Source organism: Perognathus longimembris, chromosome 26, assembly GCF_023159225.1.
Source record: "Perognathus longimembris pacificus isolate PPM17 chromosome 26, ASM2315922v1, whole genome shotgun sequence".
In the NCBI taxonomy this organism is placed as follows: domain Eukaryota; kingdom Metazoa; phylum Chordata; class Mammalia; order Rodentia; family Heteromyidae; genus Perognathus; species Perognathus longimembris.
In genome coordinates this window covers 10352350-10368672 of record NC_063186.1, presented here as the reverse complement: position 1 = coordinate 10368672, position 16323 = coordinate 10352350, and the positions used below count along the sequence as shown (strand labels likewise).

The window sequence follows — 16323 nt, the reverse complement described above, 5'->3', positions numbered from 1 at the left end:
TCTGTGATCAGTTGTGCCAACCGCACCCCAGTGCCAATGGCAGGGCTTTGGGCCTGGGGAAGATACAGGGTGAGCCAGGAGCAGCATTGACAATCCTACCGTTCACCTTTGGCTCGGCCAAGATGGAGGAGGGATGGTTCAATCATTTCCATGTGTACATCATTCTTTTATTTTGTCGCTCCTGGGGCTTGAACTCAGGGCCTGGGCACTGTCCCTGAGCTTCTTTTGCTCAAGGCTAGCACTCTGCCACTTGAGCCACAGCGCCACTTCTGGCTGTTTCTGTGGATATAGTACTGAAGAATCGAACCCAGGGCTTCATGCATGCTAGGCGAGCACTCTACCACTGAGCCACAGTCCCTTTGTCTCCTCTGTGTCAATACTAGGGCCTTGAACTCAGGGCCTGCCCATTCCTTAGCTTTTCTACTCAAGCCTGGGGCTCTACCACTTGAGCCATGGTGCCACTTCTGGCTTTTTTTTTTTTTTTTTTTTTTTTGCTGGTTCATTGGAAGTAAGTGTCTCAGGGATATTCCTGGCTGGGCTGGCTTTGAACCATAATCTACTAGACCTCAGCCTCCCAAGTAGCTAGGATGACAGGCATGGGCACTGGCCTCAGGCTAAGATATGTGTGTGTGCGCGCATGCGCGCCAATACTGAGGCTTGATCTTTGATCTCGGGGGTCTGGGCACTGTCTCTGAGCTCTTTTTGTTGTTGTTGCTCAAGGCTAGCACTCCACCACTGTGAGCCACAGCTCCATTTCTGGTTTTCTGGTGGATCAGTGGAGATAAGCGTCTCATGGACTTTCCTGCCCTGGGCTGGCTTTGAACCACAATCCTCCAGCTCTCAGCCTCTCCAGTGAGTAGCTAAGACCATAAGTGTGCGCCATAGGCAGCCGGCTGAGCTGTCTTTGGATGAGAGTGGAGTCTACAAGGAAGTTTGCTCTCACCCCATCAGGACCTACCTGTTCTTTCCTGCTCAATAAAGTTTTGTCAGGGGGTACGGGGACAAGGTGGGTACTGGGTTTGAAATCGGGGCCTCATTTTCCCTAGGGAGGTACTCAACTGCTTGAAGCCATGCCCCCTGACCTGTGTGTGCTGCATTGTTTTGGTATGGAATCTCTTTGCCCAGGGCTAGAGTTGGACTCTGGACCTCTTCTTATCTATGTCTCCCACTTGGCTGGCATGGCCGTCATTCGTTACTGTGCCCGGTTTATTTATTTATTTGTCTTTGGTGCTCCTGGAGTTTGACCTCTGCGCCTCTTCGTATTTACCTACAAGCATTGGGTCACTTGGAGCCCTCGATCTAAAGTCACTTGACCTATTGATTGATATCAAATTGTGCTAGATGGGTTATTATTATTATTAGTGTTGTTGCTGTTGTCTAGGCCTTGTTTTTTGGGGGGTTATGTGCCAGTTCTGGGGCTCAACCTCAGGGCTTGTCACTCGGCTTTTTTTTTTTTCCATTCAAGGCTAGTGAATCTACCATTGGAGCCACTTTTCCCATCCCGGGCTGGCCTCAAAATCACAATCCTCCCATCTCAGCCTCCAGAGTCTCTGTGATGAGCAGCTGTGAGCCACCAGCACTGGCTTCTTCCCTTGAGGATGTTTCCAGCACAGGGCCTGAAGAGTTTGGGAAATCTCCCGTGACCTCCTACCCCAGACCAAACCCTCTGTGGGTTTCCTCAGACATCACGGTCTTAAAACCAACATGGTACCTTTTTATTGAGATACATGACGTTTGCTAGAAAGGGGCTATTTGGCCATTTCCATTCCTAGAAGCGTCCTAGGGCCATTTTGGATTGGGAGAGCCCTCCCTGCCTCTGCCAGGCTGGAAGTCTCTGGCAGAGCCTTCCATTGAGTCCCATCATTCCCTATCTGAGACCATTCCAAGGTCAAGTCCAACCTAAGGTCATGGGAGTGGGAGGGAGGCGGGGTGGAGGAGCTCAGCGTGCTGTGCTTGGTTCTTCTTCCTGGCCTGGCTGCTCCGAAGCTGTGGTAGAGGGCTCTTGGGAAGCAGATTTTTTGAGTGGCACCAAGGGGTTGTCGGGAGGGAGGAGCGAGCTCATCTTGAGGTTCTGGACATTCAGAATGGTGTTTTTGGCCGCTTCCTTTGACAAATAATCCGATCTCAAGTCCTTGGGCGCCACTATCGCCGTGTCTTCCTTGTTCCTCCTGGTGGACTCATTGGAATACTGGGGTGCCTCTTTCTGGAAACTGAAGAAACACAGTCCACCCTGAGACGCCTTGCAAGCATGCCTGGCTGGGTAACAGAGAGACAGGAGGCCATATTCCCACAAGTCTCCCCTTGACATTCATCCACAGGCCAACAGGTTCTGTTGTCAGTATGGGGACTTGAACTCAGGGCCCTGGATGCTGTCCCTGAGCTTCTTTGGCTCAACAGCGCCACTCCTGGCTTTTTCTGAGTCGTTTATTAGAGACCAAGAGTCTCATGGATTTTTCCTGCCCAGCTTGGCTTTGAACTGGGATCCTCAGATCTCAGCCTTCTGAGTGTCTGGAACGACGGGTGTGAGTCACCGGCACCCAGCTGACATAGGAGTTTGTGAGGATGTAGGAGTTTGGAACCCCATCCATTCCAAGCAAGTTTCTCCTGTGCTCTGGGAGAGATGGAGGGAAGGGGAGCCTCCCTCCAAGGCCAGAATCCTAATTCACACAGGCAGAGGGGGCTAGGAAGAGGAGACTTGACCTGAAGTGGGTCAAAGAGAGCCAGGTAGAGTGTTCAAGAACTCATAGAGCTTGGGCTGGATCTACATTAGAGAAGAGACAGCCAAGGAAGGGGTGACTCTGTGTCATAGGGGGATGGGGGGGGGGGAGAACAGTGACACATGACCGGAAACTCGCACACACTCACCCTGACTTCGTGAGGTGATCCAACGTGTCCCACAGGGGCAGGTCTTGGGTTTCCGGCAGGGCAGAAGAGAAGCACAATGCCATGGAGGAGAAGACGCAGCAGAGAAAGAGAGGCAGGAGGGATTTGACCTGACTGGTGATAATCAGCGAAGTGATGGCACCCGCGGCCCAGGCTGCAATCATGAGGCCCAGGCCTGTGGCTCTGGAAAAAGATATCACACTTGATCTGGAAGGCTTGGGCCTAGAGGCTGGATGGAGGCCCTGTGTGTGTGTGTGTGTGTGTGTGTGTGTGTGTGTGTGTGTGTGTCTGTCAAAAACTACTGAAAAAGCCAGGGGCTGATGGCTCACGAGCCTGTCATCCCTGCTACTCAGGAGGCTGAGATCTAGAGGATGGCAGTTCAAAGCCAGCCCAGGCAGGGAAGTCGGGGAGACGCTGATCTCCAACAAATCACAGAAAAGGCCAGGAAGTGGCGCTGTGGCTCCAAGGGGTAGGGTGCTAGCCTTGAACAAAAAGGAGCTCAGGGACAGCACCCAATCCCTGAATTCCAGCCTCAGGATTGGCAAATTATAATAAATAAAATAATCTCTAGGACTCTCGGGTGGTTCTTTGGAGAGAAGAGTCTCATGGACTTTCCTACCCGGGCTGGCTTTGAACCGTGATCCTCCAGATGGCTGAGCCTCCTGGGCAGCCAGGATGACTGATAAATATGTGAACCCGTTGCTTGTTAAGCCAGGCGAAGCCTCGGCTAAGTATGCATCCCGTCCAGTCCCCCCTGTCCCCCTCCCTACCTGAGGACAGTGGGGAAAAGTTCCGCCGTGTAGATGAAGAACACAGAGACCGTGGTGGACAGGCTGAAATGCCCGAACACCACCACCAAGATGGTCACGGATTTCATCTCTGCATAGGTGAAGAGAAGGGCACCTGATGAGTCCAGGCCCACCCTCCCACTCACCCCCCCCACCCCCAGCCCCCACCCCCAGGAAAGCAACTGAGCAGTGGAACCAACTGACCACCTAATCCATCCCTGGGCTAGCAAACCCGGCCCTGAAGCAGAGGGTCCAACCCCCCACCTCCATCCCTTCTAGAAACGCTCCAGGGTGTTGGAGGCAAGTGCATGCGCATGCGTGCGCGGGTGCCTTCGTGGGTGCGCATGCGCGCTTGCCTGGCGGGATGAAGAGGAGGAGCAGGTAGAGGGCGGTGGCCTGCAGGAGCGTGACGGCCAGCGTCCACTTCCGGCCGAACTGCTCGAGGAGGAAGATGCCGCTGAGCCGCGCGGGGACGCCCACGAAGCCCGGCACCACCTTGTGAAACTGGTTGGTCACTCCGTCCAGCCCCATCAGCTTCACGCCCAGCGTGTGCAGGCTGTAGCTGACGCTGAACCTGGCAGGACCGCAGGGAAACGGGCGCGCCTCAGCGCACGCAGGCCGCGCAGGCGCACCCGACGCGCATGCGCACGCGTCCAGGCACGCATGCGCGGGCAGACACGTGCGCAGGGACAGGCTTGCGCAGACCGTGCACGAAGACACGCAGGCCCGCACAGGCACACGCATGCGCACAGGCACGCAGGCACGTGGTCAAAGACACGTGCCCAGAGACGCGCAGGCCGACACTCATGCGTCACAGGCACGCTCTCAGGGACGCATGCGCATAGAGAGATACATGCAGAGAAGCATGCGCAGACACGTGCGTGCCTCGACGCATGCGCGGGCGCACACACGCATGCGCAGGCAGGACACCCGCGCACAGAGGTTGGTGGGTGAAGGCCAGGAATGAAGATGAGGCGAGGAGAAGAGGAGCTGGGCGAGGAAGGGAGGAGCCTTGGGGACCAGGCCCAGGCCTCACTCTCCCTGCCCTGCCCTCCTCATCCCCTTCCCTGCCCTCCTCTCCCTCCCCTCTCCCTCCCCTCTCCTCCTTCCTCCCCCTCCTCCCCTCCCCTCTCCTCCCTCCCCTCCTCCCCTTCTCTCCCTCCTCTCTCCCTCCCCCTCTCTCCCTCCTCCTCTTCCCCTCCTCCCCCTCTCCTCCCCTCCCCTCCCTCCTCTCTCCCTCCTCCTCTCCCCTCCTTCCTTCCCCTCCTCTCCCCCTTCTTCCCCTCCCTACTCCTCCCTCCCCTCCTCACTCCTCCTCCCCTTCTCTCCCTCCTCCTCTCCCTCCTCTCTCCCTCCTCCTCTCCCCCTCCTGCCTTCCCCTCCTCTCCCTTCCACCCCCCCTCCTCTTCCCCTCCTCTCCCCCTCCTCTCTACTCTCCCTCCTCCCCTCTCCCTCCTCATCCCCTCCCCTATCCCTCCTTCTCTTCCCCTCTCCCCCTTCTTCCCCTCCTCTCCCTCCTCATCCCCTTCTCTCCCCTCCTCCTCTCCTCTCCCCCTCCTCCTCTCCTCTCCCCCTCCTCCTCTCCTCTCCCCCTCTCCTCCCTTCTCCCCTTCCCCCTCCTCTCCCCCCTCTGCCCCCCTCCTTTCCCCTCCCCCCTCCCTCCTCTCTACTCTCCCTCCTCCCCTCTCCCTCCTCATCCCCTCCCCTATCCCTCCTTCTCTTCCCCTCTCCCCCTTCTTCCCCTCCTCTCCCTCCTCATCCCCTTCCCTCCCCTCCTCCTCCCTTCCTGTCCCTTCTCTCCCCCTCCTCCTCTCCTCTCCCCTCCTCCTCTCCTCTCCCCCTCCTCCTCTCCTCTCCCCCTCTCCTCCCTTCTCCCCTTCCCCCTCCTCTCCCCCCTCTGCCCCCCTCCTTTCCCCTCCCCCCTCCCTCCTCTCTCTCATGGAGCGCCACAGTGGAGTGTAAGCCGGGACACTCACCACACGCAGCCCATCACCAGGATCACCGTGTACAGGGGTCGGTTGGTGTAGAAGTCCAGCACCGAGGCCTTCGTCGTCTTCTTCCCAGACAGCTGCAGCTAGACAACAAGAAGGAACGACCCTGGACGAAGGCCGAGACCCCAGCTTGCCATCCATCCCCCGACAGGGGAGGGGTCCCCATCCACCACCACCCTCCCCCCAAAAGCCCTAGCTTCCTGTCACCCATCCCTGCCCCAAAGCCAGCCAGCTGGTCTCGGGCTTTGCCCTGACTGGATTTAACTCTCCTCAGACTGTGTGGGGATGCTGAGATCTCACTGGAAGTTGGGGCGCGGGGGGGGGGGTGTTCTTATTTTTCTTGGTCAGTCATGGGACTTGAACTCAAGGCCTAGGCTCTGTCCCTGAGCTCTTTGTGCTCAAGGCTGACGCTCTACCACTCTGATCCATCGATGGCGCCACTTCCGGTTTTCTGGTGGTTCACTGGAGAGTAAGCAGAGTCGCACAGACTTTCCTGCCCCGGGCTGGCTTTGAACCTTGATCCTCCAGATCTCAGTCACCCGAATAGCTGGGATGACAGGAGCCACCTCAGGTGCCCAGCAAGAGGAGGAGGATCGTAACACGTCTCACCTCGTTCAACAGTTCTGGAGGAATGGTTTTCTTATTCACTCTAGCAACATAGCACAGCACTTTCTTGGCCTCTTCTATCTTCCCTCTGGTCATCAGCCATCGAGGGGATTCTGGGAGAAACCTGTGTGGGGTCCATTCCTCTCTTAAGCAGTTCAGGGTGCCCTTCCCACACCCCTTTTTCCACCACCATCATGATCTTTCTCCTCCCACCTGTCATTCCCTCCTTCCTTCTTTCCTTCCTTCCCTTTCTTTCTTTTTTTTTTTTTTAAAGTTTTGTCAGTCCTGGGGCTTGAACTCAGGGCCTGGGCACTGTCCCTGAGCTCTTTGTGCTCTACCGTTTTGAGCCACATATGGCACCACTTCCGGTTTTCTGCAGGAAAAAGAGTCTCCTGGACTTTCCTGCCCAGGCTGGCTTTGAACCACCATCCTCAGATCTCAGCCTCCTGAGGAGCTGGGATGGCAGGCGGGAGCCAGGGGCATTCCTAGTGTTTTGAGTTCTCCCTTTTCTGCTCCTCTGATTGACATGGCTTCTGGGGAGGACCCCAGGGCTAGCAGGGTCCTCCTCTCCTCACCACCACCAACCCCAACCCCCCCCCACCCCACCCCCAGCCCCAAGCCCACGCAACGCCCGGCCATTTGCTCAGCTCACCAGATGCAGGAGAGGAGGGAGAAGATGGGCACACCGCCCACCAGGAAGAGCAGTCTCCAGTGGGGAATGGAGTACGCCAGGCCCGCGAGGAACAGGATCCCCACGGTGATGAAACAGTGCGCCAGGATAATGGCGTGCGTGCGATGCTCCCCTTCCAGCCACTCCGTGGCTGTGTGGAAAAGGGCGGAGGAGACCAAACATCCACATCCATGTGAACTTCCTAGGCTGCCCCTGAACCCAAGCCTTCTGGCTCACCCCATTTTTGCCCCGGGGAGAGTAGGGGGTGGGAGGGCGGGGTAAAGGCTCTTCTATCTGCTCTGTGTGTGTGTGTGTGTGTGTGTGTGTGTGTGTGTGTGTGTGTGTGTGTCAGTCCTGGGACTTGAACTCAGAACCTGGGCGCTGTCCCTGAGACTCTTTGTACTCAAGGCTAGCGCTCTACCACTTGGAGCCATCTATGGCGGCACTTCCGGTTTTCTGGTGGTTCCTTGGAGATGAGAGTCTCACAGATTTCCCTTCCCCGGGGCTGGCTTGGAACCGCGATCCTCCTCTCCATCTCAGTCTCCTGAGTAGCTGGGGTTGGTCCCCTCCGCCTAAGGCTCTAAGAGCATGTCCTTCCAACTGTCTCTGCCTCCAGCAGTCTGTCCCAAATGATCAATCAGGGCCTTGCAAGGTTATGGGGGTGACTGCACTGAGCACCGAGGGGAAGGGGTGGGGGTGGGAACCCCGATGAGGTTTCAGCCCCTTCCTGCTGTGTGGCCCTGAGCCAGGAGCTTAACTCCCCGGAGCTGCTGCCATTCTCCGCCACTACAGGAATCCTACAGGAGTGCTTGTGGGCGGGCAGAAATAATCCAAGCGACACAGGGTCCAAGAAATTCCCGGGCGCCCCCCCAAAAGCTCTTATAGGGGTGCTCAGGGAGGTATATGTGGGCTACAGGATGCTAATGTGGAGGACAAAGATAAGGTGAAAAAAAGGGATTCTGTAACGATCACCAAGCCCCCAGGAGTCGGCCGGGTCTAGTGGCTCACGCCTGTCATCCCGGCTACTCAGGAGGCCACGATCTTGAAGATCCTGGTTCTAAGCCCCGGGCAGGACAGTCAGGGAGACTTTTTTTTTTTTTTTAATCTCCCACAAACCCAGCCAAAAGCTGGACGTGGAGGTGTGGCTCAAGCAGTAGAGCACCAACAGCCTCCAGTGCAACCGGTCAAACTCTCAGTCTCCCCATCCCTCCGGATCACCCCCCAAATCCCTTATTCCTGCCTCCTGTCATGGGTCCCCACCCTGGTCCCACCAACCCGTGGAGACCCCATCTCACCTAAACACAGGCTGCCAATGATGTAGCCCACCACCGCCTGGGAGACGGCGAAGCGGAACAACAGGTACTGGTGGAAGCTACTCACGAAGGCCGTCCCGAAGCCAAAGATGGCCAGGCACAGGAAGGATAGCAAGATGGTGGGGTGGCGGCCCAGCCTACAGGTGTCATCACGGGGGGGGGGGGGGGCAGGGGGCTCAGCCACGAAGCAGGCCTGGGGTGACCAGCGCCCCATCCCCCTCCCTCTTTGCATCAGAATATCCTTTTCCTCATCCTCCCACCCCAGCTCCCTCCCCCCCCCCCCAAGGGCTGGGCAGCTTTCACTGGGAGCCAGAGAGGATTCTGGAGCCTCACTTATCACAGATGAATCCGAAAATGAAAGAGCCCGTCAGGATGCCCGCCATGAGTATGGCCTGCAGCAGTTCTTTGTTAGGTTGTTTGTCACACACCAAGTCGAACTGGGGGGGGGGGGGGAGGGGGGCGGGGAAGCAAGGGGGGAGGGGAAATGATGATGAAGATGAGAAGCTGGTGGCTCACACCTGTCACCTTAGCTACTCAGGAGGCTGAGATCTGAGGATCCTGGTTCAAAGCCAACCCGGGTAGGAAAGTCCACAAGACTCTGATCTCCAATGAACCAACCACCAGGAAACCGGAAGTGGCGCTGTGGCTCAGGTGGTAGAGTGCTAGCCTTGAGCACAAAGAGGCTCAGGGACAGCGCCCAGGCCCTGAGTTCAAGCCCCAGGACTGGCACTGAAATTACTTAATTAAAGCAATTCTGTGTGCATATGTCAAATTTGTCATCCATGTCCTTTCTCTGGCCCTAAATGTTCTCCTGGGGTTTGAACTTAAGGCCCCATACTCGGTTTGGCAGTTTTATTTTTAATTTTTAGTTTGCTCAAGACCCCCTGCCCTACTACTTGAGCCACAGCGCCACGTCCAGCTTTTGCTTTTGCATGTGTGTTTATTGTGTGGCTGGTTCCTTGGAGATCAGAGTCCCTTGGGTTTGTCTGCCTGGCTGGGCTGAGCTCAGAACCATGATCCTCAGTACTCAGCCTCTTGATCAGCTTAGATGACGGGTGCGAGCTACCGGTACCCAAGTGGAAGCTTCACGTTTCTGGTTTTCCCAGAGTGACCTTCGCCAAGGGGGGTCACCTCTGTATCTACCCCTACCCCAGCTAACTCAAGAGGCTGAGATCAAGAGGCTCACAGTTCAAAGCCAGCCTGGTCAGAAAAAGTCCAAGAGACTCTTCCTCTCCAATCAAACAGCACTGTGCTTCAAGTGCTGAGGGCCACCAGCCTTGCGCAGAAAAAAAAAGCTCAGGGACCACACCCAGGCCCCGAGTTCAAGTCCCACCACTGACATTTCAACACAAACCTCATTGACCAGGGATCTCATCTTGGAATCGGGATAAATCCAGCCATCAAGGCATATATCTGTGTGGTTGAGGCCAAACTGGATGATGGACTGCAAATCCCAGGGCACGGGCACGTACATGAGACAGCGCAAGAAGCTCCCATTGGGGGCCCGGGGCAGCGTCAGGTTGAGCTGCTGGTCGACGGTCAGGTTAGGCCCCACCGCCAGGATCCAGCTGGTGTTACAGTAGGGCAGTTGCTCCAACAGGGAGAAGTGGTCGACGAACATGAAGAAGGCCATGAGGACGGTGGGCAGGAAGGTAAAGGCCGTCAGCCACCACTGGAAGCGGCCAAACTCCCCGATCTCATCCAGCACCCTGGCGAAGTTGTCCTCCTGTCTGTCCCCGGTGGAGCGCAGCCGGCGAAGCAACATCTCCAGCGACCACGAGTGGGAAGCGGCTGAGGAGCTTCCCCAGCTGGGCTTCTTGAAGAAGGGAGGCAGGGGGTCTGGCTTCAAGGTCCGTTCTGCATCCATCTGTGCCTGGAAAGGAGCAAGCTCGGTCTCCCGAGGTCTGCGTGGGTCTAGTGAGGACTCAGGAAGGCCCTGTCACCCCAGCTACTCAGGAGGCTGACATCTGAGGATCCCCAGTTCAAAGCCAGCCTAGGCAGGAAAGTCCGGGAGACTCTCAGCTGAGAACCAGACATGAAGCTCAAGTCATAGAGCACCAGCCTTGAGCAAAAAGAAGCTCAGGGACAGTGGCCAGGCCCTGGGTTCAAGCCCCAGGACCAGTGCATGCATGCACGCGTGTACACACACACACACACACACACACACACACACACACACACCCCAGAGGAACGCCAGTGAAATAGAAGACTTAAAAAACAAATGACAGAGCTACAGGTGCGAGTGGAAGCTTCTGGTTCAAAGCTAGCCTCCAGAGAGAAATCTTAGCCACTCATCTCCAGTGAAGGAGCAAAAAGCTGGAAGAGAAGGCATGGCTCAAGTGGTCGAACACCAGCCTGGAGCAAGGAAGTTGGGTTCAAGCCCCAGTACCTGCATTCCCCTAGACACACAATAAAGGGAGAAATTACCAGAGTAGAATGGATATGCGAATGGGAAGGAGGAAGGTTCATGGGTACAAGGACTTGTCTTTACTTTTTGCCAGTCCTGGGGCTAGAACCCCGGGCCTGGGCGCTGTCCCTGAGCTTTTGTGCTCAAGGCTGATGCTCTACCACAGTGAACCACAGCTCCATTTCTGGCTTTTTAGCCGTTTATGGGAGATCAGAGTCTCCTAGACTTTCCTGCCCAGGCTGGCTTGGAACCTCAGTCCTCAGATCTCAGCCTCCTGAGTAGCTAGGATGACAGGCGCGAGCCACTGGCGCCCTGCTGAGACGTTTTGTCGATTTTTCCATTAACCAGCAAAAGTCTGGAAGCAGGACTGTGGCTCAAGTGATAGGAGTGTCAGCCTTGAATGCAAAAGCCAAATGAGGGGTGCGGTCCTGAGTTCAACCCTCACTACTAGCACAAATAAATAAGTCTATTATATATTTATATATTATATTATAAGTTATTATATTTACATATGCTTATGTATTTGAGTAAATATTTACAAAAATAAGAATATATATAATATATATATATTTTTTTTTTTTTTTTGGCCAGTCCTGGGCCTTGGACTCAGGGCCTGAGCACTGTCCCTGGCTTCTTCCCGCTCAAGGCTAGCACTCTGCCACTTGAGCCACAGCGCCCCTTCTGGCCGTTTTCCATATATGTGGTGCTGGGGAATCGAACTGAGAGCTTTATGTGTAGGAGGCAAGCACTCTTGCCACTAGGCCATATTCCCAGCCCCCAAAAATAAGAATATTAACTATTTACAGAAAAATAAGAAACGTGAACAATTTGTAAATGGCCTCGAGGCAAGTGTTTGCTCACGACTTACCTGTTCCGTGTCTTCTGGGTTGATCTAGTGAGTCTCTTCGATCTCAAAATTGTCAGAACCCAGATAACAAATTGGTCATCCTATAAGAAGTTAAAACACAAGAGCATAAGCCAGCAGAGGTCTAAAGCATGAAAAGTTATTCTAGGTAAATATTAAGAGAGATTTGGCTAAGCATGGCTGGCTCGCGCCTGTCATCCCAGCTACTCAGGAGACTGAGATGTGAGGTTCGTGGTTCAAAGCCAGCCTGGCTAGGAAAGTCCAAGAGATTCTTATCTCCAATGTACCAGCAAAAAGCCAGAAATGGAGCTTGTGGCTCAAGTGGTAGAGCACCCGCCTTGAGGGAAAGAGCTAATGGACAATGCTTAGGCCCTGATTTCAAGCTCCAGTATGTAAAAAAAAAAAATTACATATAGATATTAGTTTACTTCTTTTTTGCCAGTACTTGGACTCAGGGCCTGAGCACTGTCCCTGAGCTTCTTTTTGCTCAAGGCTAGCACTCTACCACTTGAGCCACAGTGCCACTTCTGGCTTTTTCTGTGTATGTGGTATTAAGGAATCAAACCCAGGGCTTCATGCATGCTACGCGAGCCCGCTACCACTAAGCCACCTTCCCATTGTACTTTACTCTGTGCTATAAAATGCTATAGGATTGGACAGAGGATAGTGCACACACCATTAAAAATAGCATTGCCCAAAAGAGTCGTGAGCAAATGCATTTTTTTTCTATCAAAGGAAATTAGCTTTCTTTCTGTGAATCTGGAGAGAATTGTTTTTTTCTGAAGGGTTCCTGCCTAGGCCGGGTGGCTTGGCCCTTGTGAGTTGCACTTTAGTGACATCCATCCTTTTCTTGAAGACAGACGTCCTGGGAGGAGCTCCTTGAATTATAGTTCCATCCTGTTAATTCAGCAACATCCTCTGCAGATGGTGAACCCGAGCTCAGCCAATGGGAATAGAGGGGCCTGAGCTCAGCCAATGGGAGCAGAGGGACCTGAGCTCAGCCAATGGGGAGCAGAGTAGTTGAGCTCAGCCAATGGGAACAGAGGGCCCTGAGCTCAGCCAATGGGAGCAGAGGGACCTGAGCTCAGCCAATGGGAACAGAGGGACCTGAGCTCAGCCCATGGGAGCAAAGGGCCCTGAGCTCAGCCAATGGGAGCAGAGGGACCTGAGCTCAGCCAATGGGAGCAGAGGGACCTGAGCTCAGCCCATGGGAACAGAAGGACCTGAGCTCAGCCAATGGGGAGCAGAGGGACCTGAGCTCAGCCCATGGGAACAGAAGGACCTGAGCTCAGCCAATGGGAGCAGAGGGGCCTGAGCTCAGCCAATGGGAAGAGAGGGACCTGAGCTCAGCCAATGGGGAGCAGAGGGACCTGAGCTCAGCCAATGGGAAGCAGAAGGACCTGAGCTCAGCCAATGGGGAGCAGAGGGGCCTGAGCTCAGCCAATGGGAAGAGAGGGACCTGAGCTCAGCCAATGGGGAGCAGAGGGACCTGAGCTCAGCCCATGGGAGCAGAGGGACCTGAGCTCAGCCAATGGGGAGCAGAGTAGTCAAGCTCAGCCAATGGGAAGCAGAAGGACCTGAGCTCAGCCAATGGGAGCAGAGGGAGCTGAGCTCAGCCAATGGGGAGCAGAGGGACCTGAGCTCAGCCAATGGGAACAGAGGGACCTGAGCTCAGCCAATGGAAGCAGAGGCACCTGAGATCAGCCAATGGGAACAGAGGGCCCTGAGCTCAGCCAATGGGGAGCAGAGGGACCTGAGCTCAGCCGATGGGATCAAAGGGACCTGAGCTCAGCCAATGGGAACAGAGGGCCCTGAGCTCAGCCCATGGGAGCAGAGGGCTCTGAGCTCAGCCAATGGGAGCAGAGGGACCTGAGCTCAGCCAATGGGGAGCAGAGTAGTCGAGCTCAGCCAATGGGGAACAGAAGGACCTGAGCTCAGCCAATGGGAGCAGAGGGGCCTGAGCTCAGCCAATGGGAACAGAGGGACCTGCGCTCAGCCAATGGGGAGCAGAGGGACCTGAGCTCAGCCAATGGGAGCAGAGGGACCTGAGCTCAGCCAATGGGGAGCAGAGTAGTCGAGCTCAGCCAATGGGGAGCAGAAGGACCTGAGCTCAGCCAATGGGAGCAGAGGGACCTGAGCTCAGCCAATGGGGAGCAGAGTAGTCCAGCTCAGCCAATGGGGAGCAGAAGGACCTGAGCTCAGCCCATGGGAGCAGAGGGTCCTGAGCTCAGCCAATGGGAGCAGAGGGACCTGAGCTCAGCCAATGGGAGCAGAGGGACCTGAGCTCAGCCAATGGGAGCAGAGGGACCTGAGCTCAGCCAATGGAGAGCAGAGTAGTCGAGCCCAGCCAATGGGGAACAGAAGGACCTGAGCTCAGCCCATGGAAGCAGAGGGCCCTGAGCTCAGCCAATGGGGAGCAGAGGGGCCTGAGCTCAGCCAATGGGAACAGAGGGACCTGAGCTCAGCCAGTGGAGAGCAGAGTAGTCGAGCTCAGCCAATGGGGAACAGAAGGACCTGAGCTCAGCCCATGGAAGCAGAGGGGCCTGAGCTCAGCCAATGGGAGCAGAGGGCCCTGAGCTCAGCCAATGAGAGCAGAGGGCCCTGAGCTCAGCCCATGGGAGCAGAGGGACCTGAGCTCAGCCAATGGGAACAGAGGGCCCTGAGCTCAGCCAATGGGAGCAGAAGGACCTGAGCTCAGCCAATGGGGAGCAGAGGGACCTGAGCTCAGCCAATGGGAGCAGAGGGACCTGAGCTCAGCCAATGGGGAGCAGAGTAGTCAAGCTCAGCCAATGGGGAGCAGAAGGACCTGAGCTCAGCCAATGGGAGCAGAGGGACCTGAGCTCAGCCAATGGGGAGCAGAAGGACCTGAGTTCAGCCCATGGGAGCAGAGGGACCTGAGCTCAGCCAATGGGAACAGAGGGACATGAGCTCAGCCAATGGGGAGCAGAGTAGTCAAGCTCAGCCAATGGGGAACAGAAGGACCTGAGCTCAGCCAATGGGAACAGAGGGACTTGAGCTCAGCCCATGGGAGCAGAGGGCCCTGAGCTCAGCCAATGGGAGCAGAGGGACCTGAGCTCAGCCAATGGGGAGCAGAGTAGTCGAGCTCAGCCAATGGGGAACAGAAGGACCTGAGCTCAGCCAATGGGGAGCAGAGAGACCTGAGCTCAGCCCATGGGAACAGAAGGACCTGAGCTCAGCCAATGGGGAGCAGAGGGGCCGAGCTCAACCAATGAGAGCAGAAGGGCCTGAGTTCAGCCAATGGGAGCCAGGAGACCTGAGCTCAACGAATGGGAGCACAGAGGTGGGGCCTGCTAGGTTAAGGATAAAAAGGAAGCAACCTGCTCTCCATTGCTTGCTTGCCAGGTTATTGACTGTTTCACAGGCTACAGAAGTAAATTTTGTATTGTCAAGTTCCTTTCAAATTGGGGTCCTTGTTCCTATACGACACCCCAACATCCTGAGCTGTATCTAATATAGGTTCAACCTTCCCACCTTTGCACAAACCTTTGGCTATTCTCATCCCCTCTCCCCCCACTATTACAAAAAATTATGTATTAGGGTTCTTTCATAATGTCACACAGCTATTTATTATGTTTTTGTCAGTCAGAGGGCTTGAACTCAGGGCCTGGACATTGTCCTTGAGCTTATTTTAGTTAAAGGCTGGCACTCTTATCACTTGAGCCACAGCCCCACTTCAAGATTTTTAGTAGTTAATGGAGATAAGAGTCTCACGGCCTTTACCAACCAGGCTGGCTTTGAACCACAGTCCTCAGATCTCAGCCTCCTGAGTAGCTAGAATGACAGGCGTGAGCCACCGGTGCCTGACCCTTTTGATTTTCTTTTAAGGGTTGTTTGATTTATTTCCAATCACAGTTTTATTCTGAGTTGTTCCTTACCTCTTTGTAAAGCAGTCTCCCAACTGACTAGACCCACAAGAAAGAGTATCTGTCTTTATTCTATAATTCCTTGCATTGGCCTCAGTCCATTTCTCCTGGCAGAGGCCAGGACTTGAACTCAAGTCACCCAGGGCCCGGCACTCAGTGGCTGGTGTTCTACCAACTGAGCCATGCCTCCAACCCTCAAGAGTGTGTTTTTTTAAGTACGGTTTTGCTTTCTATCCATTATGGGAAATCCAGGCGGTGTGCTCACTTCCAGATGGAGCAGCCTTCTGCTGCGACCATCCAAGAGGTGTCTTGCAGGCTTGAGCCAGCTGTACCTGATTCCTTCCTCAGGCTTCCACCTCCCCACCACCTCAGTGTCCCCCACCTCCCAGGGTTACCCCAATACTCAGAGGGTCTTTGAGACACCCCCCCCAAGGTCCCCAAGTCCTGATTTGAGACACTCACATATCCCTAAAGGCCAGCAAGTGCTCGTTTCCAGGACTCTTGGGAACAGAAGTTCTGGAAGCAGAACTTCTCAAGGGTTCTATGCCTGTGGTTCTGTCAGGAGTTGGGGGAACCCTGGCCGTGGCCAGTGTGAAGTCAGATTAAGGCAAATGGTGCAAGGAAACTCCTGTGCCTTTGTGCCATTTTCCTGCTCCTGGAGCCATGTCCAGCCTTCTGCAGGATGTCCCACCCCCTCTGAGGGAAGTTCTGCCATTCTTCCAGCTACTATCCAATGGCCCACAGCATGGCTCCCTAGTTCAGCTAGTGTGTGAGCCAGAGGTGCTGACAGCTGTGGGGCCATTTAACAGGCAGAACCTGGAGGAAATGGAGGAACACCAGGAGAGAGAGAGAGAGAGCGAGAGAGAGAGAGCACTGTTCTGTCCAGTGAACACCAAGATGGTGAAGGCTTGCTCCT

The 16323-nt window shown here is 55.2% G+C and overlaps 1 protein-coding gene across 1 annotated transcript; it reads right to left on the bottom strand.

Annotated features, from left to right (window-relative positions):
* Nucleotides 1–1818: 1818 nt before the first annotated feature.
* Nucleotides 1819–10118, bottom strand: Slc22a14 (solute carrier family 22 member 14). Its single transcript, XM_048334483.1, has 10 exons — nt 9606–10118; nt 8585–8688; nt 8234–8388; nt 6921–7089; nt 6272–6392; nt 5648–5745; nt 4028–4245; nt 3654–3762; nt 2866–3066; nt 1819–2210 (listed from the first exon to the last, which is right to left on the bottom strand). Exons 1-10 carry the CDS (start codon nt 10116–10118, stop codon nt 1940–1942), a joined length of 1959 nt encoding a protein of 652 aa, XP_048190440.1. The 3' UTR covers nt 1819–1939.
* Nucleotides 10119–16323: the final 6205 nt, after the last annotated feature.